Source organism: Pogoniulus pusillus, chromosome 2 (assembly GCF_015220805.1).
Source record: "Pogoniulus pusillus isolate bPogPus1 chromosome 2, bPogPus1.pri, whole genome shotgun sequence".
In the NCBI taxonomy this organism is placed as follows: Eukaryota; Metazoa; Chordata; class Aves; order Piciformes; family Lybiidae; genus Pogoniulus; species Pogoniulus pusillus.
In genome coordinates, this window is record NC_087265.1 from 34,496,207 (window position 1) to 34,518,372 (window position 22,166).

A 22,166-nucleotide genomic window follows, 5' to 3' on the forward strand; every position below is an offset into this window, starting at 1 on the left:
CAGACACAGAAGGAACAGGAAGCATCTCTGCTCTATTCATGTTCATTAACTGCTCAGCACAGGAACAATTTCTTGTCCCAGCTGACCTCAGTCGCTTATAGAAGCACAGACAAATCCCTCCTCAGACTGTTTGGCAGCCTACAGAGCAGGAGCTTGCCAAGTGTGCCACCAAGCTGCCGTGGCAGTAACTCTGAAGACAGGGCAGCTCTGCAGAGGGTGATGATGCTTAAAGGAAAGCCTATCTAGAGTACATCCCAGGCTGTACCAGATCACATGCCTCACAGGCTTGTGCCTCCTGGGACAGTTTTCTCTGCAGCAGATCAAGAAGGCTGTGCAAGCCCACTTTTGCCTTCAGCCATCCCACTATTTTAAAGGGCTTGGTGCTTCTGGAGGCTTTTCAGTTCCACTCAATAACTCTGCCCTGCTTGTCTAGCAAGTTTGAAAGGCTGCTGCCTCAATTTCCCCCACCAAAGCCATCAGCACACAGCCTGCTCATAGGGTCCATGTTAGTTGCCCTGTTTCATTACACTTCATTCATTATAAAACAGAATAGAACCCTCCCTGTAATGCTCTCTTACCCATCAGGAGATCAAATTCCTGGAGAATCTAATATTTTATTAATACTGCTGACAAATCACCAGAGTATTACCCTTCATTTATGTAATAATTCAAATCCTATAAAAGCCTCCCCTGATTATTTCAAACACTTAATGCACAGGCATCCTTACATGCATCCCAGGAAGCCACAAGCCAGCAAGGGCAAGAAGAGCACTGTAGTACCTCCACGCCAGTATCAACTGGTTTTCAGTTGGCATGTCACAAGCAATCTGGGTGACATCAGTCAATGCCAAGCTCCCACCTCTAACTGCAGATGATGCCAGGGCTGGGCTTCTGTGCCAGAGCTCCACTGGGCTTTGGCCTCACAGCTGAAGTGAAGAAGTCAGAGTGTGAGCTCAGGCTTCCAGAAGAAGGGCTGCCACACTCCTGCTGGAGGTCCAGGTTTGGAGACAGAGGGAGTTGATAGATCTTCCTCAAGAATGTCAGGCCAGAGATATGTGCAAGACCACCAAACACTTCCATGTGTGCCAGTCTCCCTCTGTCATGAAGTATACTACAGAAGAGTGACTGCAGTATCTGGAAGGAACATTTTGTTCACTGTTCTGACTTGAAGCAGCTTGCAGCAGATCACCAGAAAGGAGTTAAGACCAAAGGAAGTGTACAGCCATATCCTCTTGCTTTTCTGACCACTGGCATCAAACTTGCATTGCCTGCAACTACCAGCTGAGCTGAAGGGCATTTCACCCCACAGGAAGAAGGAAAATACAGAACTTATCCCTAAGTGGCACGTACCTCTTGGGCAGCTTCCTGCTTCTGCCACCTGTGGTCAGGCCAGAGAGCTCAGGTAAGGCTTCCATCAATGGCTGCATGTCTCCCACTACAGGTGTTGCTTTACGCTTTGCTTCAGCTTTTTGCTTCTGCTTGGCTAGCTTCACACTTTCTATTTCTGAATGAGAAACAAGATGTTACTGCAGGAAGGAGAACTGTTTGCATAAGATGACCTGTGAGCTAAGAAAGTCATAGGTTGCTTCACCATCCACAGGAACAACAGGCCAGAAGTGATTTAAACCAGGGAAAGACTGAATATAATGTAGCAGAGTTACTGTGTTCTCTTGTAACTATACACATCTTTACTGATATTTGCAGTGGGAGGTGAAATCCTCAGACTGATTTTGTCTGACTATAGTGTGTGAGATTGCTCATTGTTCACAGCAGCACAGCACAAAATTCTTGGGGGGTGGAAAAAAACGGTGCCCATGCTTGGAACTAGAAGACAGAAAGAAGAGACCAACCAAATACAGTCAGCTCCATATGTGGTGTTAAACAGTCACAGCCCCATCTCTGCTTTGCTGTTGGGTCAAAACAGTGGTCTCCTAGCACAGGCAAAAGAGATGAACTTCATTTCAGATGTTTACTTAGTTTCAAGCAAGTCAAGGTCTCACCTTCATGACTCAAGTGGAGCTCAACCAGACAGATGTGGAATAAACTGCACCCTTAGAAATGCACTGCAGCAGACAGAGAGGCAGCTGGCTCTTCCTCAAGACCATGTGTTTACCAGTTTCCCTGCAGCAGCTCTGAGCAAGGCTCTACAAATGTTATAGTGGTCTCCCTTATCGGCCATGGGCAGTGGGCATTGAATGCTGCAGGTTTCTGCCTCAGTCCTCAGGGCTCTCTGGCACAGAAACAGGTATAAAGCATCAAAGAGCCAGCTGGCCCCAGAATAGGCCCCCCAGAAGATGTTCTCCAGGACAGCCCACAAAATCCCAGCACTGCCACAAGCCTCCAGCTGAGCTCCAAGAGGACCCAACCTGTCTCAGCATCACAGAATGGCTTAGGTAGTAAGCCATTTTAGGGATCATCTACTCCAACCTCGCTACCATGGTCAGGGACACCTCTCAACGAGACTCGGCTGCTAAAGGCCTCATCCAACCTGGCCTGAAAATATCCCCAGAGAGGAGGCATCCACAACCTCCCCCTGCAGCCTATTCCAGAATCCCACCACCCTTATACTGAAGAACTTTGTCCTGAAATAGTCTGAACCTACTTTCCCTCAGCTTAAAGCTATTGCCTCTTGTCCTACTGCTAGACACCCTTATGAGAAGTCTCTCTCTAGCCTTCCTGTAGGATCTCTTCAGGTACTGGAAGGCAGCTATAAGGCCCCTCTCAGAGTCATCTCTTCTCTAGGCTGAACAACCCCAGCTCCATCAGCCTATCCTCACAGCAGTGTTCCAGCCCTGGGATCATCTTTGTGGCCCTTCTCTGGACTTGCTTCAGCAGCTCTGTGTCCGTCTTATTATGGGGGCACCAGGATGCAGTATTTGAGGTGGATGCCACCAAAACCAAGTACAACTTAGTGGGACCAATGAGCTCCCTTTCCTTCTGCCAGCCCTGAAAACCCTCTGTACTTACTTGACACACCCAAACGGTACCAGTGTGATGGAGGACTCCACCTCCTCTACAAGCATACAGCAGAGGCTGCAGCAGAAGAGCAGGCTTCTGCTTATTGCCTTGGACAGTAAGTGTATTGCAAGGATGAGGCCCAGTGCTGAGCTAGAAACTCATTGTCTGGACACAATGGAGCTCAGTGACAGCAGCTGTGGGGCCAGGCTGGCAATGGCTTCAACTGCAGCATGGCCACAGAAGCAGAACTAAAGCAGCTAGTGCCACTCTACAGACCGCAGGCAAGATGCCACCAACCATTCAGGGTCTAATCCTGCTGCCCGCATTCAGGAACACAAAACTCAGCTGGCTGGCTAGCTGCTGGCTCCTTTAATATCTGCCTGTTCACTCCCCAGCTCACAGCTGAGCCGAAGAGCAACGGTTTCTCATGAACTGCAGTTCTGCTGTACATGGATGTTTGTGACAATCTGGATTGTAAACGCTTCTGCTTACAGCAAGGCCTGCCAAGAAGACAGCTTTCTGTTCTGCATCACTTCTTTTTTTGGTCTGGCTTTATGGAGCTGACTACTTCAGTGCTTTCATAAACAGCATGTGCTCAAAATTTTCAGACACCTGATTCTGCACAAACATCCCAAATTCTTTTCCTATGAAGTCTTGTTCAACTGAGGAGCCATGCAATATATGTATTTTTAAATGTGCATACTTCTAATGTCTGGAGCATTACACAGTATTTTTCCCCCTCTCTAGTCTCTCCCAAGATGATTTATTGCAATGGAAGAGATCTCCAAGTTTTGCATTTGCACTACTGGGCTGAACTTTAGTTCCCAGGGTCTTGGCATTCAACGCCATAAAGGCAGCTCTGGGTCACGGAGAAACAACAAACTCTTGGGAAGATTTAGGAAAACAGAAATGTAATGATAACAACTTCAACAGCCCAACTTGGGTTCTGTGTTGAGGAGGACAGATTACAGAACCCATGAAGAATTGGCAGTTATCTGCATCAGATAAAAATCAGCGTTGTCTCTGTTGACTGCAGCTCTTTAAGGGCACAATGTTAGAATGCCAAGTTTCATTTAAAAAGCTCCATCTCTGGGAATGCCAGTTTGCTTTGCTCCTCTAGCTAAGAATACATTTCTTTACTGATGTTTATATAGGCTCTTCCCAGCTATTCCATTTTTCTCAAAATCAAGCTACATACCTGATACTAACACTGGCTGACTTCTCTCACATAAATCCCTTGCTACCTGCTACACCTACACCTAGCAAAGCATTCACTAGTGAATACTGGTTTGCCAACCCTCCACAGGCTGAGGGAGGAAGTCAAGAGAGACAGCAATTTAGGTACTTTTTTAATCTGTAAAGCACTTCCAATACTTAGTATCTTCTAAGACAGAGATAATTTGACCTGGAGTTTTCTATCTTCATGTTCCACTCAAAGGAAAACCTTTACATTTCATTTGTATTCCCTCTTAGTTATTTCAGAGCCAAGAGAGGAGGAAAGAGACCACAACAGAGTGAAAATAACATACGTGACCTTGAGAAAGACTGATTCTACAGAGGCACATATACAGGAGGGCAAGATTAAGGGAGTATAGGGATCTTGCTCCTGGGCTTTACCAAATTGGTTGACCATGTCTATGGGATCAGTGTTGACACACAACTACAGGATTGTGCCCTCTGTTTCTTTTACTGTGGATGTCGTAAAATGCTGCTGAGGACTTTACTTCCTCCACATCAGTCAGACAGTACCTCCTTTCAGGGGAAGGAAAGAAGCCTCAGCAGTCCCCTTCTCTGTTCCCACAATAATACCAGACAAGAAGAGACCTTTATGAGCATCAAATTTGCAGCCAGTATGCCAGATGCTAGGACTAAGCACAGCCATCTAAGCTTTGTGCCTAACAGGGATATGAATGGCTGCAGATGTCAAAGACACTTGGAAGTTGTTGGTTGCTGACAGGGAGTAGGTTTCCTTCACACTCACAGTGTTATCAGCTTTTTATGTAGGAGAAGCCTGCAACAGGTGAAATCACAGGTTGATGGACTTGAGCTCAGAGCTAAGGAGCAAAAAGCATATGGTGTGTCAGGAAGCCACATCGTTCAGTGCCAGACACAGTCTGTTAGCAACTCCGTTGGGCAGGAAGATGTTAAGGCACAAGCCAATCCCAAGAACAGCTACAGGTGGCAAAAGGAATCCCTCTGCTACACTGAGTGTTTCTTACTGTGCCAAGATACTCAAAGCAAAGCTGCAGACACTTCCCACAGGAAAAAGAAGCATTTCTGCCATGAGCTGACTTTGTTTAGCTTGTATTTCACAGCCTCAAGAAAGGCCAGACTGCTGCTGTATGGGTTACTGTCCTGTGGCACATGGGAAAGAGCAGTAACACAACCAGCAATGTCCAGAGACCTCCCTTACTGAAAGGCAGGAGGGACCACTGCAGGCTTTCAACACAGAGCCTTGGTATCAGCTGGTGGCTGCATGGTGTTCAGCTCCAGGCTTTTGTACGGTCCCCAGAGCTCTTCAGGGAGAAGGAGCTCCACTATACAGCTAGTTGATCTGTACCAAAGCTTTAAAAGACAGAGAAATGGGTCAGGTCCACATGGCCACAGTGCCTCATCTGGATAAATAAACATTTCATGTAGTCACTAATACTACACGTGAAGGAAGAGGAAAAATAGGTTTGGGGCAATGACTCAATCTTGGTGCTAACACTGAGAAAAAATATCTGGGACTTTTAAGCCCATGTGCTGAAGAGCAGGCATGAAAGAGAAGCATTTGGCCTCCCTTGGCACTGCCCAACACTGACACCCACACCCCATGCACAGAGAGATTCAGGAGAGACACACTCTGTGATGCCTGCAGTGCCGCCGTGCTTTGGAGGAGTACTTACTTTGCAGCCATCTTTCTTTTCTCAGCTTCATTTTTTCTTTTTTGGATAGAATTGTTTTTTCTTCTAGACCTAGAGGAAAACAGAGACATTGAGATGGAGCTTGGCTCCTGCACACAGACTCAGCGCTGGACATTTCCCAAAGACAGCAGTCTGTAATATTTTGTTCAATCCTTGATGCTTTTGAACTTGCTGACAGGTCAGGCAGGCTGCAAACAAACCAGCGGCTACACTGCACCTCAACTTTTAGCAGAGTAAATCAAACTCAGCTCACTGTTGGTTAAGAAACAAGAAAAAGGCATCTAGATCACCAACATTCAGGTAGTGACAGGACTAGGGGGAATGGAGCAAAGCTGGAGATGGGTAGGTTCAGGCTGGATGTGAGAAGGAAGTTCTTCACCATGAGAGCGGTGAGAGCCTGGAATGGGTTGCCCAGGGAGGTGGTTGAGGCCCCATCCCTGGAGGTGTTTAAGGCCAGGCTGGATGAATCTCTGGCCAGCCTGATCTAGGGTAGGGTGTCCCTGCCCATGGCAGGAGGGTTGGAACTAGGTGATCCTTGTGGTCCCTTCCAACCCTAATTCTATGATTGTAACAGCACAAGTAACCCTTGCAAAAAAGCTTTTTGACAGACTCTTGCCCCATCTTCTGTATTCCTGCACAAATCTGACATGGAAGCTGGCACTTTCTTCTGAATACTAACTGCAAGTGATTAAAGGACCTACAGGTTCCAAAACTGGGAGCAAAACCACCAAGATTAAATGTGAAAAAATGCAGGCAGATAAAGCTATAAAGGAGGAAAACACAGGCTCCAGACACATGAGGGTAGGAGGGGAAATGGCAACCTGACACAGCTGTTGGCTTTTGCCTGCCCAAACAATGGCCTCATCGGTTGCCCAGACAGCACATGGCAGGGAGGGGAAGGACTGAAAATAGTCTGAAACACCCAGATCCAGCCCTAAGGAGCAGATTATTACTGACAGCTTGTAAAAAAGGCTAGTATCTCCTATACACCAAATGCAGTATTTGAAAGCCAGCTGGTGATCACTGATATCCAAAACCCACTAAAATAATGCCACAGATATTTTCACTGTAGAGCCACTGCAGACACTATAAAATTTTATCTTATCTCCAGTGTTTCAAACAAAATAGACTTCAGTCAACTTTCTTCCTGCAATGTCCTGGGAATACTCCTTCAGGAATGCCAGTGGAGCAACAAGCTTCTCAAAGACTACTCCTCTCACTTTAGGTTATTTTTGAGCCTGGAAAAGAGAAACATACCCTCAAAAGAAACAGGGGGAAAAAAGAATTTGATGGAACATTAAAAACAACTCAACCTTGTCTCAAAGTCAATTCTCAGAATGCAAGGTGCATCAGGACCAGTTACAATAGTATATTTCTTCCACTCTCTACCAGTTAAAACTAATTTCAGCCTGCAACTTAGTTAATTCTTGAGATCCACCAGTGATTCCACAAATAGTGATAGACTCTGTCCCTTTGCAATTTGATGGCAATAAAGTACACTGATCACCTGTGTCAACTAAAGTCCTGTACTTCCCAACTTTTGAACTGCCAGGCCACCTAATGAATACATTCCAATAGATTCCTTTCCTCCTGGCTGGAGACAGGGCAACCCTAATGCTGAACATGGCATGTGAGGTGTGCACAATGTTTGGTGTTGGTGTGAGAGAAAAATTCTCTCCAGTTGTGCATCAATGTCCTACCATAGACACTGCTAATGCTTTCTTCTCTATTCCCATAGCAAAGGAGTGCAGGCCTCAGCTGGCATTCACCTGGAGAGGAATCCAGTACCAGTTCAACCGTTTGCCTCAGGGGTGGAAACACAGCTCAACGATCTGTCACTCAGTCATCCACAATGCATTGGAGAAAGGTAAAGCTCCAGAGCACATACAATTCATCAACAACATCATTCTGTGGGGCCAAACTGCTGAGGAAGTCTTCAAGAAAGGTATCAAAAGCAGTGACAACTAAGGACAACTTCTCTGAAACTGTGAATCTTTCAGGATTAAACAAAAGCAGGATCATAATTTTGTGATTTCAGTGTTTTAAGATGAGATGAAGCCCAGGGGACAGGGGGGACTTTTCCATAAAGCCAACAACCACCACCATGTTTTGAGTTTCTAGAGGACACAGAGAACAAAGCTGTAGCTTTCTCTGCCTCCTGTCCCAGAAAAATACACTACTGCAGTCAGTACACCCAAGCAGCAAGAAATAAAGCCCTGCCTAAAAGCTATCACTGATGTACAGAGCTCAGGTATGTCTTGAAGGGTTTGCATGCAACTGCTGCTGCAATCCATTTTTCTATCTCCTGCAAAAAGCACTAAAGCATGGGCACCCCACTAGGCCCAGGCCAGTAGGACAGCCACGCTGGGACATGGGGCCAGGTGATAATAGGAACAAACATCTAATCATCCTCCACCCTTTTGCAGATGCTAAAACTACTAACTGCATGTTCCAATAATCAGCGCCCAGCCACCCCCTCCTCTGATCACCCCATACTTCTGTGGGTTTAGGGAAAAAAAAGAGGATGAATCACAAGAGGCCAAAATGCAACTCGCACCCCAGTGATGTCTGTTAGGCTGCCTGCACTAGACACCTCCACCCTGCCTTTCTGGCTGCCCAAGCCTGCCCAGATTTCAGTGGCAGCATGTCGGGAAGATGTGCCCCCTCATCTGAAAACACACTTGTTCCTTCACTGGGAGAACAGTGCCCGGTGGGATTTGTTAATGAAAAGGAATGAAAAATAAATAAATCCATCCAGCTGGCCAATTCTAGTAATAACATCGATTCAGGTTTATTTTTTCTTCCCTGAAACAGCAGCAGATTATTTAAGGAAACACAAAAGCTGTTTGCTTGGCAGAAGCCCAACCTCACTGCAGGCTGAGGATGATGGCCGGCACCCAGATGGGCAGCCGAAGATCACCAGAAGGCTGTGGAGAAGGGAGCCAAATCCCTCCTCCACCCATCTCGAGCAGCCAGCAAGGTGGCCAGTTTCTGCCCTTTTCCACTGCCTGCTTCCTGGACACCTCCATTCCACATACCCCTCCCCATCCTTCAAGAGGTGGTTTTGCTTCTGGAAGGTGCCAAGTTGCGTTTGGCAACTCTCTGTTGCAATGCTGAATGCCAAAGCCACTGGAAACCCGCTGGAGAACAGCAGAGGCCGAACTTAGCTAGTTAATTAACGGCACAGACTGTCCCCAAGGTACTCTTTTATTTTTATTTAGCTGCAAGCACCTCTGAGATCAAAGTCAGACTGCAGCCCCAGTTTAATTATTTTTCTGTGAAATCAGAAGGCCCATTCCACATGTAATTTAACAACACCTGCCTCTGAAACCTTGTGCAAGGAAGGAAAGCGAGGAAAACCGCTTACATGAGCCGAGAGCAATTTACATACCATAAACTTGACAATTCTTCCTTCTAGCAAGGATGAGTTTTCTCTTCCTGCTGATTTGTGCAGTACAAAACATCTCAAACATAAATAGTTTTGAAAAAAAACACAATGGCTTTTTTAATCCTTTTTACCTGCATTTGATACCACTCCTGGTAATTCTCAGGTTCCTGCTTTCACAGCAAAGAAGCTGATTCTTTCTTGGAGTAGAGCTTCTTCCATTTCAAAAAGTTTGTCTCTTACTGGACAAGGACTTCTTTGAGTAAATTCAAATATATATATATATATTCTACTTTAAAGGTCTCCATTTAATCCTTTCTAGGCATTCAGAAAGAAGCTGGACTAGGTTAAAGCTTCAGACTTCCCTGAGCTCCAAGATCTTCACTACTTAAGTTTGATTCCACAACTGATAGGTTTCACAATCCCAGAAAACCACATTACTTCAAGGACTTGGCCTTGAACAGAAACAGAATCACAGCATCATAGAACCATTTTAGATGGAAAAGATCTTTAAGATCATCAAGTCCAACCATTATCTAACTCCATCAAGTCTGGTGCTAAACCATGTCCCTCAGCACCAAATATCTGCATCTTTTAAACACCTCCAGGGATGCGGTTTCAGCCACTTCCCAGGCAGCCTCCTTCAATGCTTGACCACTCCTTTAGTAAAACCTCCCCCAGTGCAACTTGAGGCCGTTTTCTTTCACCCTATCACTTGTTACTATGGATGAAAGTTCAACACCCACCTTACTACAGCCTCCTCTCAGAGCTTTAAGGTCTCCCCTCAGCCTCCTTTTCTCCAGACTCAAGAACCCAAGCTCCCTCAGCCACTCCTGTGGCTAAGACCTGTGCTCTAAAGCCTTCATCAGCTTCACTGCCCTTCTCTGGACACACTCCAGCAACTTGCCTTTCTTGTAATGAGCAGCCCAATGCTGAACACAGCAGTCAAGGTGTGACCACACCAGTGCTGAGTGCAGGGGACAATCACTTCCCTGGGCTGCTTGTCACGCTGTTCCCAGTAAATGCCAGGATGTTGGTGGCCTTATTGGCCGCCTGGGCACACTATTGCCTCATATTCCATCAGGTGTTGATCAACACCCTCAGGTCTTTCTCTGCTAGGCAGCCTTCCAGCCTGCAGCACAGCACCAGGTTGTTGTGACCTGAGTACAGGATCTGGCTTTTGGCCTTGCTGACACTCATAAATTTGCCTCAGCTCATCAACCCAGCCTGTCAGGTCTCTCAGTAGATGCTTCCTACTCTCAAGCAGATCAGCAATTTCTCCCAGCTTAGTGTCATCTGCAAACTTAGTGAGGGTGCACTCAGTCTCCTCATCCAGTTCAGTGATAAAGATATTAATGAAAACTGGCCCCAGCACTGAGCCCTGAGGGAACAGCACTCGTGAGCAACACCAAACGGATTTAATGCCATTCACCACCGCTCTTCGGGCATTTGTCAATGTGTGAGTGGAAGTATCAAATAAATCTTTGCTTGTGCAACATCATACATACAGAGGAGGGACATCCAGCACTGAGCATTTACTCCTCACCATGCAAAACTGCAGCGAAGCTCCAAGTCTTGCCTTTGGTACAAGCTAATAATAAACAGCATGCAATATTAAATATTACTCCCGGAACTCTGACAATACCTAACAGTAAAGCTGTTGCTGCTCAAAATATGGTATTTTGGCAAAACAGGGTACCATATGAATTGAAGTTAAATAACAACAGATGTGTCAATTTTAGCCTCTATTGTATAACAGCAAACGAGCATATGTCTACAGCTGTGAGATGAGGTCAGTACAGAGATACAGAGTACAAATGCATAAGACTGGATATAGGTTTGGGTGGGTTATGGTTGTGGCTTTTTGTTTGGTTTATTATTTAAAAACTTGACATAGTGCCACTTGTAAGTTGCCTGATACCATTTTACACTGAGAGGGTCTAGGAAATGGTAAAACACAGCCTTCTGAGGCAAACACAGCAGTGGTGTGACCTGACAGATGCCAGCGCAGAACCACTGAAGATATTCTTTATCCTATGGGAAGAAAGTTGAGGGGCAACAGAGAAAGTAAGTCAAGATACCCTGCAGCAGAGCCAGTGCTCTACAGGAGCCGGTCTGGTGCTCTGCTGCCCTCATCACACCCAACAGCTCAGCTCCCAGCCAGGCAACCTCCAGCTCCAATTCTCCTCCAGAAAGCACTGACACAGAAGCATCTGGGGAGCCTGGGTCATCACTAGGACCAGGGTTTGGAGGAAGCAAGAACAGAAGCAGGGCATTGATATCCAGTCTCTTTATAACCTTGATCCCAGAGAAGCTCCCAGAGACAGCTTGATAGCCTGTACTGGTTAAGTTTTACCCATTTCAAGCCCTGCCACCCTGAGCAGTCTCAAGAGCCAGTGCTGGAAGAGATGACAGCCCCTGCTGGGACAGGGCAGGTTTCACCATGGATACAGCATTTGCTTTTTATATTTCAAAACAAGCTACATTATTTTTGTTCACACTTAACCATTACACTAGCACACAAGCTTTCTTCCTGCCCCAGGTGAGAAAGGCATTTGAAGTAAGATCTGCATTCTCCACCATTCCAGACTCCCTGGTTATTTAAAGATAAGCCTACTTCCAAGCCCAGCATTACACTGAGACACAGAGGAACAGTGCAACTCATGTCCTCACACCAAGGTCACATCTCCATAAGGCTTGGTAAACATCCCCAGGCTCTGACCAGCTACAGCAAGGGCATGAAACCTCCCTGTGCAGAAGAGCTGAGACTCATCTCGAGTTAGCTGCATAAGCACACAAGTGACATGCCATCTGAAGCGGGAGCACTTCCCCTCAGGAGGTGAACAACAAGTCGCAATCTGCACAACAGCCTGAAAAAGGCAACTCTGAAGACAAAAAATTTGTCTTCTCAAGCAATGTCTTAAGCGCTACAGGCATGCTTAGCCCCTGCTGCAAGCAAAAGTACCTTTTCTTTCTCTGCCTGTGGCCTTTTTCTCTCTGCAGAAGTCCTTGTTCTTCCCACCTGCATCCTATCAGCAGCCCTCCCCAGTACAGAGGCTGACATTTCAAGGATAGGCACAGAGAAGATGCTCAAGCTGGCCCCGTGTCACTGTCCTTAGAACCACTTTTGCAGCTGGAAGGCTATGTTCATAACCAAGGCAGAAAGAGGTAACATCTCCAGGCAACCTAGATTTCTGAACAAAGCATGACAGGAGGGCTGCAAAATGCCTTCTGTGTGCCAGGTGCTTGACACTGCCAGCTCGTGGCACATGGGAGCCTCCCAGTAGAGAAGCTGTGGCTCCTGCAATGAGCTCATCTCATCTGCCAAGTCTCAAGCTCCTCCCTGGGAAAAGTTATCTTTTGCTCTTTGAAAAAGGTCCACTTATTTCAGTAGTTATTCTCCCCAAAAAACAGGTATAGGGTACAAACAGGGTGGGGTAAGAGGGAAAAAATCCAGCCTTCCTAGGGCAGAAACATTCACAGAACTTGTGCTGAGGGACAACAGGACAATCATATGGCTTCTGTTTTACTTTGTTCATGAATTTCCACTAGTGCCTTTCCTGTATTACCACTATCCTACTGTGAACACCCTGGAGGGCAACAAATGAAGTCAGACTCATCACTAGCCCAAGGCACTAAAGCGCCTTCTTTTCCCCACGTACATTTTGCTGGTTTTGGAAAGTTTCTGATGAAAAAAAAAATAATCTATTTACTGTCAGCACGTCCTACTGAGTCACTGGGTATGTGGTGAGTCTGAGGAGAGAGAATGAAATGCAGGATACCAGACAGACAGTGCCAATGTCTGATATCAAGACAGGCCATGCTGCTTCTCCCCTTCCTGACCAGGAGAGCATTATGAGATACAGCCAGGACCCATAGCAGACAACAGCTATAGAAGTTTTTCTGGCACCTACAGGAAGAGAACTTGCCTACAACAGGCAAAGTGAACTAAGTATTGAACTGATCTCTCAGAAAACCTGGCTCTGGCAAACACAAGGCGATAAATGGTAACCATTCAACACCTACTAGAGCTCTTGAAACTGCATGCAGAAAGTGCCTTTTTTAAAACAGCATCTTCTTTAAACTAATTTATCCTTATTACACTGCAGACACACTTATGCTTGCATAATGTAGGTGCTATCATTCAGTATTCTCCTGCGGCTTGCACACTTGGCTGTCCCTTCTCTGGGATTCTTGGATGGCTATGACAGTGAGCAACAGCCAAACCAGCCTCTGTGCTCAGCAGATTTTGAGGTACCCTCTTGCTGTTCTTCCACCGAGCACAGCAGCAGTGAATGAGACAGCTCCTCACCACTTTCTGAGATGCCTCCCTAGCCAGAGAAGAACACCATGTGGCAGAAAGTGTAGCTGCTGAGGATGGTGTTGCACCAGCACAGCAACTCCACGTTGTTTGCTAAAAAACGTGTCATGAGTTGTGTATCCTCACCAACCAGAGATCACTTCCTGCCTGGACTCAATACATCTTTGTGACAAAATATGCTGGATTTTTTTTTTACTTATTTCTCTTCATATTTCTTCTTCACCCAGACAAAACCAAACCAGTTCTCAGTACTTCCCGAGCTTTGAAAACTACAAAGCACATGCAAAAAGTCTTACCTGCAGACAAACACCCTGGGAAACGCATGCCAAGTCAGAGACTGCATGACCAAGTGTGACTTCATTCAGGAAACAAGGTTTCCTGCTTTGGGAGAGTGAGTTTGCTTTCAAGAAAAGACACTTCAATCCCTTCTAGCCCCTTCTTGGGCCAAAAATATCAAAACCAAAAAAGTCCACCTGGTGTATGTGCAACAAATGTAATTTCTTCCAACAAAAAAACCCCAAGAAGTCCACCAAAAGTATTTTGGAGTTGAACAGTGCAAATCAGATATTCATATTTGCTGAGGAACAGCACATCTGAAGAAGCTTTTTATTTGCTTCCTCTGGCATGTATTTGCTTTCTGTGCAGCCCCATAAACAGTTTAAGTACAGTAAATGTTATGCCCAGCATCTCTCAGCAAATGCCACTGTGGCTTCTAGCCTTACAAAAGGTCACTCAGTCCAAAGAGAAGAGAAGCAAGGGGCTAGGATATCAATGCCTTTTTAAAACACTCTCAACATCTCAGTTCATGAGACTCCTTTCAGGTTTCATGACAAGCCATCTTGTCCTTCACACACACCCTTCATTTAATTACAGTAAATTACACAGAGAACAGCAACAGAACAAGAGGATTTGCAATGTCTGCATGTGAGACAAAACGAATGGCAAAGCCTCCTTGCAATCAAGCTAATCCAGGAAACTGTAGGCCTGCAGCAGAGCCCTGTTTTTCCTACACTTGGACAAGAAATTTCACCATCTCCAACCTCCTGCCTTGCTACTGCTCGCAAAGAAACCCTACCAGACAGCTTCTTAGGGCAACACTATGGCCCCAGTCACCTCAGACTCAGTTTCGTAGTCTATGTAGAGGCCTAAGAGTCAGGTCTCCAAGAAGAGCAAGATAGTGGAGCTGAGACTGAATGATGCTTCAGGAAGTGCCAGGGCAGTCTGGAACCACAATGCCACCATGCATTCCCCTTCCCCACCTAAGGGAAACAAGTACGATCTGCTCACGATATTCCTTAATAACATGAACAAGTGCATCTCTGCCAGATCTCAGGCTAGAAAGCTGGTGAGCTTGTAAATTGGCATTAAGTAAAGCAGCTTCCTCTGTTGTAATTTAGATGTAGGGTGCAATGGTGCTACTCAAAGCCCTCAGGCCCTGACTCTCCATGGGAAGGCTGCCCTAGGAGCACAGACAGCCCTTACAAAGCCATTTATAAACACTGACCTAAGGGGAAAGACTTACAGGGAGGGCAGACCACACACTGCTACAAAGTTCTCAGAACCTCTTGGTTGAGCTGGCTGTGGAGTCCTAACACTGTCAAAAGATGCCTTTGCAATTAGTGACAAACATCAAAGCCAAACCAAGTGAGTTAGAGCCTACCACCCCCTGAATAGCCGTAATGAGCGTGCACACAGAGATGCTCTCACAACCTTCTACCAACAGAGCCTTCCACCGGCTCAGCGATGTAGTTCCCCTCCATCTCACCCTTCTCCAACTGGCCTACTCTCCTCTTCATCATATGCTTGCTTCCAGATAAGAAACACAGAGCAACTGACCAACTGGACAGCATCTTCGCAGAAAAGGCCCCAGAAATTCTGGTGCCCAGCTGAACAGGAGCCAAAAACATGCCCATGAAAGGCAGCTAATGGTGTCCTGCGACGCTTTACAAGGAGTGTTGCTAGCAGGTCACAGGAGGCAGTCGTTCCTCTCTGCTCAGCACTGGGAGGGCCACAGCTGAAGTGCCAGGCCCACCTCTGGGCTCCTCAGTACAAGAAAGATAAGCACTTACTAAAGTGAATTCAGCTAAGAGCCACAAAGATGACTAAAGGACTGGCACATCTTTCACTTGTGGAGAGGCTGAGAGCTGGAAAAGAGTTGGTACAGGGGAAATTCTATTGATAAGCATAACCATCTGATGGGAAGGAAAGAGAAGAGGGAGCCAGTGGTTCCCAGTGTCAAGAGGCAATGAGCATGCAGTCAAACACTTCGTCTTGAGATAATTTTGATTTATTAACTGTAAGGGTAGCCAAATACTGGGACAGGTTGCCCAAAGAGATTATTGAGTCTCTGGGTCTCCACCCATAGAGATATTCAAAACCTGATTAGACACACTCCTGGACAATCTGTTGTATATGACCCTACTTGACCCTGCTGAACTAGACCATCTTGAGAGGGTCCTTCCAACCTTAACAATTTTGTGATTATATCCAACAACAAAAACAAAAAATTCAAACAGTTTTCACAGGTGCACCTATGCTCAACACCTCTGTAGGGAGGCTAACATTTGGGAAAGATACTTGCTGTAAAATCAAAACACTTGCTGGCATAACATGGCACTGGAAAGCACTGCAGAAGATTTTTCATTCCTACCCTTCCCTGCTACCAATTCCGAAAGATCAGTGCCACTAACAGAGTACACAAGATTAGCACATGTCAGCCCTTGACTCCAGCAGCAGCACATGCTGATCATTCAGGGTAGCAGGGTTTTGTTTTCCATGAGGTAAAAGCCTTGGAAACAGAGAGAGCAGGATCTCCACAGCTGTTGTGACAGGGCACAACCCACACTCCTGACTGTCCACCATGATAGGGACAGATCCATTCCCTTTTGAGCCCATCCTCTGTTTATGTGCAGTGAGGAATGCACACAAATCTTTGGCTTCCTTACCAGAAAAGACTTGCCCTCCTAAAAACAGTATTTGAAAAGTCACCTTGGCAACAGTGTTACTTCGAGCAGACATCTGTAAGGCAATGACTCATAGGTTTGCTATTGCAACCTGAAAACAAGGTACTGGGGGCATGTGGAGGTGTAGTTCTAAGCTGTCTTTACCTCCTACCACAAGTATTTTTAATGTTTGTACAAAACCATGGACACCACGGGCACACCAAACTAGACTTCAGGGAGTCCACGGCATGGAGCAGTCTGGACAGCTGGCAAGTCCACTTCCACAGAAGACAAGGATTTACATTTTAACAACAAAGAAGAACACATGCACAAGAGACCTTACTGTGGACACTGCAGTTCAGGCAGGGAGCAGGAGTAATAACAGAATACAGTTCCTATAGAAGCTTAAACAGTAGTAAATGAGTGAGCACACAGGACAGTGAGAGCAGCTGAGGAGAAGCAGCAGGACAATGGTACCAGAGCCTCGTCCAGGCTGTGGAACCCCCTCAGCAAGGAGCCACCTTCCTGGTGCAATGCAGGCCAGCATCCTGAGCAGGCCCAGTGCCTGTTCCCTCAGAGATTTTTTTTCTTTGTGACCTCCAGGTCAGGGATTGTGCCTCTGAGGCAGCTGTGGGTGCTTTATGGGCTGGGCTTCTTGCTTTGCCTGTGTCCCCCTCTGCCATAGGCTGGGTCTAACAACCATAGTGTCGGTAATTAAAGCACAAAACTGTAGAAGTAGCCCTTGCCATGAATTAAGCAGACTACAAATCTTACGAGGGGTGGCTGAGGGATCTGGAGTTGTTTAGTCTGAAAAGAAGGCTTGGGGCAGACCTTCTCACTCTTTACAACTATTTGAGGAGAGATTGTAGCAAGGTGGGTGTCAGTCTCTTCTCCCACAAAACAAGCAATAGGACAAGAGGAAACATCCTCAAGTTGCTTCAGAGCAGATTTAGGTTGCACATTAGGGAAATTTCTTCCCTGAAAGGGTAGTCAAGCATTGGAACAGGCTGCCCCAGGAGTGGTGGAGTCACCATCTCTGGAACCATTTTAAAGATGTGTAATCTGGTGCTGAGCTACCTGCCTTAGTGGTGACCTGGCAGTGTTGGGTTAACAGTTGGGCTTGATGATTTTAAAGGTCTCCTTCAACCAAAATGATTCTGTGAATCTGTAAATATCTGAATGAAATTTAGTCTGAGACCAAAAGTAATTCCTGCTTACCCATGGTCAGTTTCTCTCCTTAGGGCTTATCAAAGGGAGATGGAATAGTAAAACACTGCTATGCTTTCTGACAGGCTTGTAGGCTTGCAGGCTTGTATTTTGAAGAGATTTTCCTCAAATTATCCATTCCATTCCTGCCAATAACATTACCTTTGATGAGTTTGAAAAATCAATGGTTCAATACCTTCTGCACCATTACACAGTGGAAGATCTAGATCTGAAAGTGTTACACTACATGATTTTGCCTGGTGCTTGTAGTTTATGCAAAATGCAAGAAAACATTCATTTTCTTTAATTTTCTTCTATTTTAACTGGACATTAGCTAACAGACAATGAAATGGGCATTTGCTAGGGAAATTTGCCCTTTCCATCCATTGGTTCCTATGACCCCACTTGCACCTCTTTTGGTATCTGGCATTTTTTTCTTACCTATCACTTCATGCATGCCCTTTCAGCTGTGCTCAGTTGTAGTTGTTATTACATTCTCAAGGCACAGATTTCGTGGTGACCCTGCATGTCTGTTTTCAGTCTCCTTCCTACATTTATCAGCAGACAGATTTCTTCCCACCTGAATTTCTTCAGTCTTGATTTCTAAAGAGCTACTTTAATGGGACTGCAGACAAAAGACTCCTGTTTATCCAAAATGCAGATTTTACTGTTTAACAGCTTTATATAGTTGAAGCTACCCTGCACCCCAGACAATTTTGTAGCTCCTGCAAGTAGTGCACAAGAGACATTTAGGCATAACCAATGTTTATGCATATTTATGAACACACTCACGTGTTCACCACAGCTGCATTTTAACCATGGGTATTTTTGCTTAAAATACCCAGCAGAGAATCTCATTTTGTGCTCCATTTTCCTCAATGCCAAAGCAGTGGCCTCGTGGGATGCTGAGGGAAGGGGAAAAGGTGAACAAAAACAGGAAAGAGAGGGAAAGGAAAGCATTTGAGAATCCTCAGAGGAACCACAAGAGCACAGAGGGTGAAACTTCCAAGGCAGACAGGCAAATATGTCCCTGTCAGGTGTCACTCCAGCACTGGCAGCAGACCAGCTGCACACAGAAGGATGTGTGAGACAACACCTAGAACAAGCTGTGGAATTGCTTTCTGTTCCTCAGAGATTACAGCAGACGCTACGATATACTCCTTGTGGAGTCTCACTTTCCCCCCCACTTCTCCATGGATCCATTGGTTTGTTGTTAGAAGTTTTCCTTATTTCCTTGATCCAGGTTTAGTATCACAAGCCTTTTTTTTTCCTTTCTCCACTGTGAAACACAGGACAGAGCAGAGATGTAGACAGTATGATCTGAAAGGATTTCTTTCAGCTAAAATAGTGAAGGATGGGCAACCAGACCTGCATTCACCATGTGACTCCATAAAACACGTACCTGCAGGAGTCTCCACCTTAACCAATAGACAAGGCAGGGATGTAGCCACTGGGAAGAGATGCAGCTGGACCTTTCCTCAGATGGAAATGGACAAAAAGAGGCTGGAGGAATCTCTGGGATCACCACAAGCGTATGCTTTACCTTCAACAAGGCCAAGTTGCAAAGTCCTGCTACACTGTAGCAGTGATGACTTGAATGAGCACTTAATTGTTCGGTCCAGTATTTAAGTCTCCAAACATCTTAACACCTTCATAATAAAATGTTTAGCTCATCACAGACATTGCAGTAACTAAGCAGGAGAAAGCTCTGCATCTCCCACCACGTTCACTGACATGAGGCTACAGGAAAACTTTAAGCATTGGAGAAGTTAGGCAGGACACTTGAGGTTAAGCTCACCGCTCATATCAAAAACCGCCTCTGGCCAAAGCTTTTCAAAGGTTTTTGATAGACTGAATCCAATGTGCACTAGTAGCAAAACTTCACAGCAGAGAAACATTTTTTCCCATATGTGCTTCTTAAGCCATGTATCCACAGTGGCTCTCTGCAGTCTCTCTGGAAGTCTAAGAGGAGTTGGAGCAGTGGAGATCACCATGGAACAAAAAGGACAAGTTGCATTTATTTCCACTCTCTGCAATGTGCAGGCCTAGCAGAGCAAGGCATCTTCCAGCAAGCAGCTACCTAGCTCCTGAATCTGGTCAACCACCAACAGATACTCTCAGAGAGATATTTTCCAGGAAGCACCCCCAAAGGTGAGATATTGCCTGGAAGTACTCCAGCCTGGCTTCCAACACATAAGAGGATTTCACAGTAATCACAGAGGTGGCATAAGGCTTCTCCTAGAATGTTATGACCAACAGAGAATAATGAACAGGAAGAGGCAAGAAACAACGTAGTAACAAGCACAACTAACACAGCTGAAAGAGCATGTATGAAGTGATAGGTAAGAAGAAAGTGTCAGGTACGAGCAAAACAGCAATGTCCAGACCACCAGTGGCCAAGGGGAACACAAATACTAAAAGGCAAAATTGAAGGCAAAACACAGCACATCACTCCAAGGTCTCTCTATGCCCTTTCTCTCAATACACACAAAACACTACTTAAGCTGGTAGGTGACAAACACTACTGCAATTACAAACTGTTACTTATAATTACTGAACTAATTTGACTGCTGAGTGCACTGTGATCAATACTTAATTATACTTCTAGCCAATGCAACTATGTCAGCCAAAACCCAAACTGAGTAAACAATGTAGATATATAACTTCAGGGTAAAACCAAAACTATCACAAGAACAGCAATAGATGGGACTTGTACACGAGTTCCAGCAGCATGCACAGAGTAGAGAGAACAGATGACACCACAGATGTCTTCACAGTGAAGGAGAAAGAACTGACCCATGAAGGTCAAGAGAAGAACATTGAAACTGGCTGAAATCATAGGTTCAAATGACAGGAAGATATGAATTAAGCTCTTGTACAGAAAGAAGGGGAGGAGGAAAGCAGGAAGAGCCAGAGAAGGGGCCAAAACAAGGACATTATGCGAAGATGGACATCCACAAGACATCATTAACTGTACAGTGAGGTTTGGTAATTGATGCCACAGCAAAACCAAAGCACACAGAAAGCCCACCCTGGAGAGATCCCTGGAGGTGTTTAAGAAAAGACTGGATGAGGCACTTAGTGCCATGGTCTGGTTGATTGGGTAGGGATGGGTGATAGGTTGGACTGGATGAGCTTGAAGATCTCTTCCAACCTGGTTGATTCTATGATGTTTTCAGAATGGCAAAAAGACCATCTCTGTTCCCAGACTGGTGATCTGAAGAAGCTACTCACTCAGACTTCTCCACATGATACAATTCGAGAAAGTTTCATCCTCTCCTTTCAGCAGCGGAGGAGGAATTCAGAGGCACAGCACAAGGCAGAGAGGATCTGGGAAAGGATTCCCCTCACCATTACTTCCTCAGTTTCTAGTTTGCTAGAGGGGCATTAAGGAGTACATCCCAACATCTTCTCTTTCAGAAATACCTTCCCCTTTTTGTCATAATCAATGTTTTGCAGAAAAATCTGAACCACTTACTTTTTTAAACATGACAGGTGACCCAAAAGTAACATCCAAGCCTGGTATGGGCATGCCATGTTTCCTTGTGGCAGCCACTACTCCAATGGCAACAAGGACTTGAACTTACCCAAACTAGGAGAAGACTGCCTAAAATTTCTTCCTGAAGCCCTCACAAACTTCACAAGTGTGGAGAAATGGAAGGACACAAAGGAAGCACATTTGCAAAAGAGGGAGAAATTGCATGAAAACTCCTGAAGATCCACACAAGCACTCCTCCTTGCTAACTGTCTCCCTGCCTCTCCTGGTGAGGTCTTCTAAATCAGCATTCAACGTGTGCACTGCCTTCCAGTTGTGCAGAACCCTCCCAGCTGGTGAGCTATGAGGAAAAGGATTTGCTGGATAACCTGGACTGAAAACATTTATTTAACATTGTCATGGTAAATAGCTATCTCAGGATACCTTTTCAGAAAGCATGTTCAGAAAGCATAGGGGATGCTAGATCAACAGAAATGACCATCTTGCTACCATAGTTCAAGAAGCTGTATGGCCTCAGGCTCATTCTCTTTTTAAGTTTGAGCACAGCAGCAGAGATGCGACAAGGAAGTTAAAAAATTGCTCTGCTTCCCATTCCAAAAGACCTTCCATTAACCAGAAATAGTGCTTCAGCATCTATAATCAAGCTGGGATTCCACCAAAATGCACATTCCAGAAAAACATTTCAGGCAACAGATGAAAAGCCTGAAGCAGAGCCAGCCACGTCTTAAGGTATGCAGTCCTCAGCCTCTGCTAGACTGTGCAGGAGAGAAGGAGCCTTGAAATAGACTCTCTGTTCAGTAAATCTGCTTTCCTGGCACACTGGCAGCTTCTTCCATTACATGCCTGTACAGGCAACACTTCCAGCACACCACTCCAAGGTACCTATATGCCAACACTCCACCTACTTAAAGTGATTGCTCCCATTCATCAGCAAATACCCATCAGAACACCA

At 45.6% G+C, this 22,166-nt stretch overlaps 1 protein-coding gene across 1 annotated transcript in view; it reads right to left on the reverse strand.

Annotated features, from left to right (window-relative positions):
* SLX9 (SLX9 ribosome biogenesis factor) overlaps positions 1–22,166 on the reverse strand; it is a 52,054-nt gene that overhangs the window by 6,083 nt on the left and 23,805 nt on the right. Inside the window, exons 3-4 of the mRNA XM_064160401.1 lie at positions 5,847–5,915; positions 1,351–1,504 (exon numbers count right to left, since the gene is read on the reverse strand). Coding sequence (XP_064016471.1) covers positions 1,351–1,504; positions 5,847–5,915 — 223 coding nt within the window. The remainder of the gene's footprint in view (positions 1–1,350; positions 1,505–5,846; positions 5,916–22,166) is intronic.